Raw genomic sequence first — 9412 nt, 5'->3', positions numbered from 1 at the left:
CCCCCAGCCCAACTACGCGGACACGCTCATCAGCCAGGAGAGCTGTGAGAAAAAGGATTTTCTATCAGCACCGCAGTCTTTACTTGAAGATAAAGAAGAAACATTTTCTCAGGTAAATTCCCTTCACAATATACTTAGTAGCTATTACTAAAATAAACATTTATTTACTTAGCTGCCTCCATTGTTTACCACATCTTTTCTATTTCTCATATTTCCTTGTGAATATATCAATTCTTAGGAAATGAGTCCTGGTGAACTATCTCTCAATAGTTCTAAGTGTTCACACCCTGTAAGGGGAAGAGGGGCTAGAATCATTGTATCATGAGTATAAATCAGGAGTTAGTATCGGGTGAATATTATTTAGGTCATCAAAGAACATTCCATTAGGAACTGGTATATCTGGTTTCTCATACTTTCTTTCCCATCCCTGGACAAATCATCTCATCTACCTGGGTCAGTAATTCTTTCTGTCTTAAAAATATGAAGGTTGAGGGGCCCCTGGCTGGCTCAGTCAGTGAACCATGGGAGTCTTGATCTGGGGGTCATGAGTTTGAGCCCTATGTTGGGGGTAGAGTTTACTTTTTAAAAAATAAAATAAAAAGATATTTTTTAAAAATGAAAGTTGAATTTTATCTTTACTCAAATGCTTTAAAATTCATGGTTTTTGTTTTATATTTTAATCTATGAGTAATGAAACACTTTAGTTTCTTCTCACTCAATTTTAATATTTTTCCTTCAGTTTGGCAGTGAGGTTCTTCATTTTATTTGATTTGTATGACCTTCCCTATTTAAAAAATGGAAATTTAGAAATAAATATGCTTCCCTGTGTTTTAGGAAGGTATGTCATGGTATCTCAGCTTAGCTAAAAATCCTACTGACTTCTAAAGTAGTTGTTGCTTAACAGCTACTACTTCAAAGTGATTGAATTATTGTTTGCTCTATAATAAATGGATAGTGTAATAGTAAATATGTTTCTCTTTGATGTTTTTATTTTTTCATATCTGGAAACCACATTTACTTCCAAACATTAAAAATAATATATATCTTCAAGGGATTCAGAGACCATATCAAATAATTGTCCCTAAAAATGCTCCTTATACATTTCTCCTCTCAAAGATTCCTAACCATAGCAGTGTTAAAAATATTTCCAGTCCCTCACCTAACCTTAGTCTCCCTCACAACCACTGTATTCCTTCCTTATTCCTTTTTTCAAGTTGGTTTTTAGTATGTTCGTTATGTTTTTAATAATGAAGAACAAAGACTACACTAATATTCTATATAAATGGGATCATTTTAAATTTTGATTTGGAAGTAATCATATACTAACCGAGTCTTATGTTTAATGGTATTATCATCTTTCAAGGTGCTGTGATTTTTTATTATACTTAAGGGCATTTGAGGAGAGCTGATCTAAGCCAATGTGTCTCTTGTGTTTTATTACTATTACATAATTCTCTAGGAGATAAAACTGAAACTTATTGTGGAATAATACATCATAACATCTTTACTTCTAGGTAATAAATAAGGTATAAACTGAGAAAAATTAAAGACAGAGTTCCTTATAGTGTTTATACTATCTCTTCATAAGAATAAATGCCTTATGGATAAGTTTATAACAGTACATGCTTGAAATGACAAATATATTTCTATTTCTGTGCTTGGAGAGAAAAACAAATACAGAGAAAGCATTTCTGGAACACAAAACAAAAGTTTATCTCTACTAGTTTCAGTTTGGGTCTTTAAAAAACACCCTCACTCTAGATTTAGGCAAAGTGAACTACTTCCAGTACCCTGAAGTTCTTTGGTTTCTTTCTCACATCTAGACATTGCCATACTGTTCTCTCTCTCACATCCAGGCCTTTTCCCTGATCCACTCCTGTCATGTTTCTTGGGAGAGCCTTTGCTAACCTCCAAGGCCAGGTGGGAGGCCCTCCCATCACCTTTGGCTTCGCCCATTTTGGTAGCTTTCTCAATGCACTGGAATTCCTTGTTTGATTGTATCTTCATAGCTTTGGGGGGGGGAGTGGTTATGTTCATATCATTTACCTTAAATCCCCACATATCGTCTAACATCCAATTATATTTTTAATGAATGGGTTAAATTAAAATATTGAAACTAAGATGTCAGGCTATCAAGGACAAACTTCGATAAATATAATTATAAATATGACTGATTTTTTTTGTGGTTTTTAAATTTTGAACATTTCAAAACAGTAACTCCAGCATATTTAAAGCAATATTAGTGGTGTTAAGGTTAGAGCATGGCTTCCCAAGGAAGTTGAAGTTACATACTTTAACATATAGCAATTCAGCGGTGGGAAATAGACATCAGTCCCATTACCTCTGATAAAGATGATTTCAGGTGTTGGGAAACTTTAAATTACTAACTTGGGTTTGTCTGAGAGGGTGCAGTAAACCATTAGACCTCTGAGTGTCGCTGTTGACCATTCAAGGAGGAAAACGGAGCTTGAGCGCTAGTCCACCATTTCCTTGTTCCTAAAAAGCAAAGAACCAGTCAGAATCCAGAAGATCCGAGGCTGCTACAAAGCTCAGTTTGTCAGTCAACCAGCTCTGTGACACATAAATTAGGACCATAAAAGCCTTAGTTCCTTGAGAAAAAATAAGATTTGAGTCCGTCGTGGGCACTTGGAACCGAATTCACAGAAAATAATTCACCAAAGAGGAAATGACAAAATATCTGAGATTCAAACACCGCAGAGGACTGACCCTGCTGTGCATGCTTCTGGGGACGCTGTGCAAGACTGGGTCCGGGCAGATCCACTACTCAGTGCAGGAGGAGCTGGACAAAGGCTCCTTTGTGGGCAACATCTCCAAGAACCTGGAACTCGAGCCCTGGGAGCTGGCGGAGCATGGAGTCCGCATCGTCTCCAGAGGTAGGACGCAGCTCTTTGCTTTGAACCTGCAAAGCGGCAGCTTGGTCACGGCAGGCAGGATAGACCGGGAGGAGCTCTGCACTCAGAGCGCACTGTGTCTGGTAAAATTTAACATCCTGGTTGAAGACAAATTGAAAATTTTTGAAGTAGAAATAGAAATTAAAGACATTAATGATAATGCTCCTGATTTTCTAACAGAGGAATTGTTAATAAAAATTGGTGAACTAACGGCTCCTGGAACTCGATTTCCACTTAAGACTGCATTTGACCCAGATGTGGGCATGAACTCCCTTCAGAACTACCACCTCAGCCCCAATGACTACTTTTCCCTGGCTGTGAAGCATGTCTCTGATGGGGCCAAGTACCCAGAGCTGGTGCTGGAGAGGGCTCTGGACCGTGAGCAAAAGAAAGTTCACCAGCTTGTCCTCATTGCTTCTGATGGTGGAAACCCTGTCCTCTCTGGCAACTTGTGCATCCAAGTGGTAGTTCTGGATGCAAATGACAACCCACCAGTATTTACTCAACCTGAATATCAAGTAAGTGTTCCGGAGAACTTGCCAGTGGGTACCACGCTGCTCACGGTGAATGCCACTGACCCTGACGAAGGATTCAATGCTCAAGTGTCCTATATTCTAGATAAAATGCCTGGGAACGTCGCTCAGATGTTTGATCTCAATTCAGTGACTGGAGATATATCAATTTTTAAAAGTCTAGATTATGAGGATGCTACATTCTATGAAATTAAAATTGAAGCACAAGACGGACCTGGTCTCCTTTCAAGAGCTAAGATATTAGTCACAGTTCTGGATGTGAATGACAACGCCCCAGAAATTATAATCACTTCTCTTACTGGATCAGTCCCAGAAGAGGCTACTGCTGGAAGAGAAATTGCCCTTATCAATGTGCACGACCGGGATTCTGGGCAAAATGGGCAAGTCACAGTTTTTGTCCTGGGAAATATGCCATTTAATTTAGAAAAATCAATAGACCAATATTACCGCTTAGTGACAGCCAGATCTCTAGACCGTGAACAGGTGTCTGAATATAACATCACTCTCAGAGCCACAGATGGAGGAAATCCCCCACTGTCCACGAGTACTCATATCACTCTGCGTGTTGCAGACATCAATGACAACCCGCCTGCCTTCAGTCAGTCCTCCTACTCTGCCTACATTCCTGAAAACAACCCCAGGGGAGCTTCCATCTTCTGTGTGACCGCCCAGGATCCTGACAGTATCCACAATGCCCACATCACTTATGCACTGACTGAGGATACTATCCAGGGAGCGCCTCTCTCCACCTATGTCTCCATCAATTCTGACACCGGTGTCCTGTATGCGCTCCGTTCCTTTGACTATGAGCAGGTTAGAGACCTACAGCTATTGGTGACAGCCAGTGACAGTGGGAACCCTCCACTCAGCAGCAACGTGTCATTGAGCATATTTGTGCTGGACCAGAATGACAATGCGCCCGAAATCCTGTACCCTGCCCTCCCCACCGACGGTTCCACAGGCGTGGAGCTGGCGCCCCGCTCCGCAGAGCCCAGCTACCTGGTCACCAAGGTAGTGGCGGTGGACAGAGACTCGGGCCAGAACGCCTGGCTGTCCTACCGCCTGCTCAAGGCGAGCGAGCCAGGGCTCTTCGCGGTGGGGCTGCACACGGGCGAGGTGCGCACGGCGCGGGCCCTGCTGGACAGAGACGCGCTCAAGCAGAGCCTGGTGGTGGCGGTGCAGGACCACGGCCAGCCCCCTCTCTCGGCCACCGTCACGCTCACCGTGGCCGTGGCCGACAACATCCCAGACGTCCTGGCCGATCTGGGCAGAATCAGGACCCCCGCCGACCCAGACGATTCGGACCTCACGCTGTATCTGGTGGTGGCGGTGGCGGCAGTCTCGTGCGTCTTCCTGGCCTTTGTCATCGTGCTGCTGGCGCTCAGGCTGAGGCGCTGGCACGCGTCGCGTCTGCTCCAGGCTTCCGGAGGCGGGCTGGTGGGCGTGCCGGCCTCGCACTTTGTGGGCGTGGACGGGGTGCGGGCTTTCCTGCAGACCTATTCCCACGAGGTCTCCCTGACCGCGGACTCGCGGGAGAGTCACGTGATCTTCCCCCAGCCCAACTACGCGGACACGCTCATCAGCCAGGAGAGCTGTGAGAAAAGTGAGTCCTTCCTGGTATCTCAAGATTTACTGGAAACGAAAGGAGACCCCAACCTACTTCAGGTAAGTTTATTTCTTTCTTGGAATACTATGAAGAACAATTATGCCAGTGTGGCTAATATAAAGATTTAATGCACATTTATTTGAAAATAAAACAATGTGGTAGTCCTTAGTTCTGTTGCTTAAGTATCTGTTTCTTCTTCTGGGCCTATGGTAGAGCTGATCTTCCTGACCTGGTTATGACTGAATGGGCCTAAGTAACCAGTTCTGGCCAATATATTGTAAATGGAAGTAATATGTGCCTCTCCCTGGAGGAAGCTCCTGTTGGCATTGTAAGAATTTCCAGATCTCTAAGTTATTTTTTGAAATTGTGACTGTTGCTTCTACCTGAGTGCTTGAACAACTATATCAAGAGAAGTGCTCTGTGGTTGTCATACATTGGTGTGTATACCTGTGATAAATAGACTTTTTTTCATTTTAACTTCTTGTGATTTGAAATTTGTCACTCCAACCTACTTAGCTTATCCTGAGTGATATAAATAAAAATATAAATATTAGGTATTTTAGGCTCCTGTAAAATGATGCTTGCTCTTTCCAAGCCAGGCCACACTCTTTTCATCTCAATGACATAAAAACTGTTGAGTAAAAATATATACAGCTTGGTCAAGTGGTTTTACCTGGCCTGTATTCCCTACTGTGTATACCTAAAGCATGTGTGGGTGTATGTGTGCATTCATATTGATTTCAGCCTTTTGTCTGAAGGTGGGGAGGTCAATTGCCTAAACTGATATGAGTCTTGGAGGGACATTTCTTGTCCTTTGAGAAGGATTTTTAAAAATGCAAGGAGAGATGTCTCAGCCTCAGCAGGACATTTCCAGATCAGCTACTCCAACAATAAAATAGAGTCCTACAACTTTCTTGAGCCAGAAATTGTTGGCCCATTTTGAAATTTATGAAATTATTTTCACCTATGAAATCACCTCAGAGAGTCATCCAAAATGAGACCAAAATATATTTCATTAGATTTCAAATAAAGGAACATCTCTCTCCCTCAATATATTAGAAAGAGATATATTCAAGAGTGTGAGATGCAGGGCTTGAGCAAAATAACTGAGAGCAGGGAAAGGTGTATTTTCACTCAAACATGCAAATACATCACAGAAAAAAGGCACATGATCTTCAAAATGTCTTCTTTAAGGAAAAATCTTTAGGATGTGATGAAGTGATATTAGTATCACTTTCCTCATAATGAGAAAAATTACTAAATGGGTAGTGCCGGGGAATTTTAGATGCTCAAAGGGAATTTTCTAAGAATCTTGATAAAACAAAGCCTACATAAATGTTGTCAAAGTGTACAGAGAGTACAAAGGCAGTACAATTTCCATCTACTTGTATAGATAATGAAAGGTCTCAGACATTCCATTTCACTAAAAAGGATTTTCTTAAGGATGGGCAAGAATTCATTACAATAGAAAGGGGAACAGCAAAAGGACCAGAAAATATAAATTCATGACGTAGAGAAAACAATGAAAATAATGTCTTAGGAAAACAGATAATAGTCTGTTCTGACCGGAGTGTAATGTGAGTATGTATTATTCTACTGCAAAACAGTAGAATAAATCATTACATTGGTATCTAATTTGGTAGTGCATTTGAAATAAAGGTATTTGTTTTAGTTACCCAAGATGAGTTCAAGATTACAGGGTAAGTTCCAAAATTGAGTATCTAAGGACTCTCAACACCTCTCCAAGATTTACCAGTGGTCAAGTCAAATTCATTATACTTATTAATGGTATAAATCAGCTGGAGCTGAGTATTGGCATTATGGAGTATTGCATATACATTCATATAGTAAAAAGCACTGATTTCATAAAAATAAATATGGCATTCACAAGATTGAGCTGTATAAAAGCATGTGTACTAAATTGGTTGCTTTTTAAAAAGATTTTATTTATTTATTTGACAGAGAGACACAGCGAGAGAGGGAACACAAGCAGGGGGAGTGGGAGAGGGAGAAGAAGGCTTCCCATGGAGCAGGGAGCCTGATGCAGGACTTGATCCCAGGACCCTGGGATCATGACCAGAGCCAAAGGCAGATGCTTAATGACTGAGCCATCCAGGTGCCCCTAAATTGGTCACTTTAACAAAATATCAGGCTGTGCTGTACTTAATGGGAAGATTTCCTATGCTTTTAAAAAATGAGCAATACATTAAAATAAGTCTAGGGTCTTGATTCACTCTTTTTTTGCAGACTGTATCTTTGGAAAGTATTACTGAATTGATAAAGTATTTATGGAGAGAGTTAAAATACTATATTAGGGAGGTTATGGATTTTACAAAAATGTAAAGATCATAGTTCACTAAAATGTGGATAAAAAGCCAGTAACTTATTTGGTTACATCCATACTAGCCATGCCAGTGTTCATAAATACAGTGAAATAATTGATATTTTTGCCCCCAAAACTGAAAAACTAGTTGTAAGCCTGGTGAAATTTTTTAATGCAAAAAAGAATGTAAAATGATAGCAATGCTTATGAAATGATAAAAAGTAGAACATATCAAATTTAGAGGGAAAATATGAATACTTGGTTTTTCCAACAATTACACAAGGTACATATAGATTCAAGAGCTTACACGTTGAGGGTAAATGGCTGGACAATATGCAGTTCTCCCAGACAACCTCCGGGCGCCGCTGTTGACCAAAGGGAAGAAAGGTTCTCAATTCTGCGGGAGAGTTGGGCAGTGTTTTCCAGCTTTGACCTGCGCACATCAAAACGCGGAGGCGGCGCTTGTGCACCCACCAACTCAAGTCCTACCCTCAAATCACAAAAGTCCAGGTGCTGGCACTGATTTTTTTTTAAACATCCCAGAGACATCCTGAAAAGAAGCTTCCCAGGGAGTTCAAAAAATGCAAAGAAGCTCCAGAAAAGCTGAACCGATGAAAATTCAGGTACTGTTTCTCTTCCTGCTGTCTTTGTTGTGGGGGGCTATCTCCCAGCAAATCCAATACGCTATTCCGGAGGAGCTGGCCAGGGGCTTGCGGGTGGGGAACCTCGCCAAGGACCTGAAGCTCAGTGTCCAGGAGTTGTCAGCTCGAAAACTGCGGGTTAGTGCAGAGAATTTCTTCAGTGTGAGTGCAGAGAGTGGGGATTTGTTAGTGAACGGTAGGATAGATCGAGAGGAAATTTGTGGGAGGAAATCTGAGTGTGCACTAGAATTTGAAATGGTTGCTGAAAATCCAATGAATGTTTTCCACGTGATTGTTGCAATCCAAGATATTAACGACAATGCACCGCGTTTCACCGCAAAAGGCATTGACTTGGAAATCTGCGAGTCAGCCTTACCAGGTGTAAAATTCCCTCTGGATTCTGCACAAGATGCAGATGTAGAAAGTAACTCACTGAAGATATACACTATCAACTCCAGTGAACACTTCTCTGTGACAACGAAGGAAAGTCCTGATGGAAGTAAATACCCAGAATTACTGCTGGAAAAACCTCTGGACAGAGAACAGCAGAGCTCCCACCAGTTAATCCTGACCGCCATGGACGGTGGAGACCCTCCACTAAGTGGCACCACCCAGGTCCGGATTCAGGTCACCGATGCCAATGATAATGCTCCAGTGTTCAGCCAGGAAACATACAGAGTTAGCCTCCAAGAAAATGTGCCCTCGGGGACCTCTGTGCTCCAAGTGATGGCCACTGACCAGGACGAGGGTGTTAATGCAGAGATCACCTATGCCTTCCTCAGTGCCCCAACAAGTACCAGCCTCCCCTTCAATCTCAATCCAAATACTGGTGACATTACAACCAATGGTACATTGGACTTTGAAAAGACGAGTAGATATATGTTGGTTGTAGAAGCCAAGGATGGAGGGGTGCACACGGCTCACTGTAATGTTCAGATTGAAATTGTTGATGAGAATGACAATGCCCCAGAGGTCACATTGATGTCCTATTCTAACCAGATTCCCGAGGACTCAGACCTTGGAACTGTAATAGCCCTCTTTAAAGTGAGAGACCGGGACTCTGGGCAAAATGGTCTGGTGACGTGCTATATTCAGGAAGACATTCCCTTCAAATTAGAATCCACCTCCAAGAATTATTACAAGCTGGTGATTGACAGTGCCCTAGATAGGGAGCAGATGGCGGAGTACAATGTCACCATCACAGCCACTGACAAGGGCAAGCCCTCCCTATTCTCCAGTACAAGCGTCACCCTACACATCAGCGATATCAACGACAACGCGCCGGTTTTCCACCAGGCCTCCTACGTGGTCCATGTAGCCGAGAACAATCCTCCAGGGGCTTCTATTGCGCAAGTCAGCGCCTCCGACCCCGACCTGGGGCCCAACGGTCGCGTCTC

At 42.3% G+C, this 9412-nt stretch overlaps 2 protein-coding genes across 2 annotated transcripts; both read left to right on the top strand.

Annotated features, from left to right (window-relative positions):
- Nucleotides 1-735: 735 nt before the first annotated feature.
- LOC116629518 (protocadherin gamma-A3-like) lies at nt 736-6969 on the top strand. Its single transcript, XM_032399786.1, has one exon. The coding sequence runs from the start codon at nt 2687-2689 to the stop codon at nt 5177-5179; it is 2493 nt and encodes an 830-aa protein (XP_032255677.1). The 5' UTR covers nt 736-2686; the 3' UTR covers nt 5180-6969.
- A 177-nt stretch (nt 6970-7146) lies between these two features.
- LOC116629517 (protocadherin gamma-B1-like) lies at nt 7147-9407 on the top strand (the record flags this gene model as incomplete). The annotated part of the gene is made up of 1 exon (XM_032399785.1): nt 7147-9407. A coding segment is annotated over exon 1 (1452 nt), but the record flags the coding sequence as incomplete, so codon positions are not given.
- Nucleotides 9408-9412: the final 5 nt, after the last annotated feature.

The sequence above is a fragment of the Phoca vitulina genome, unplaced genomic scaffold (genome assembly GCF_004348235.1).
Source record: "Phoca vitulina isolate PV1807 unplaced genomic scaffold, GSC_HSeal_1.0 scaffold1221, whole genome shotgun sequence".
Lineage (NCBI taxonomy): Eukaryota > Metazoa > Chordata > Mammalia > Carnivora > Phocidae > Phoca > Phoca vitulina.
This window is presented reverse-complemented; position numbering and strand designations above follow the sequence as displayed.

Bases quoted from the DNA above. Each gene is read 5' to 3' on its own strand.
- LOC116629518 (XM_032399786.1), top strand. From the start codon at position 2,687: ATGACAAAATATCTGAGATTCAAACACCGCAGAGGACTGACCCTGCTG.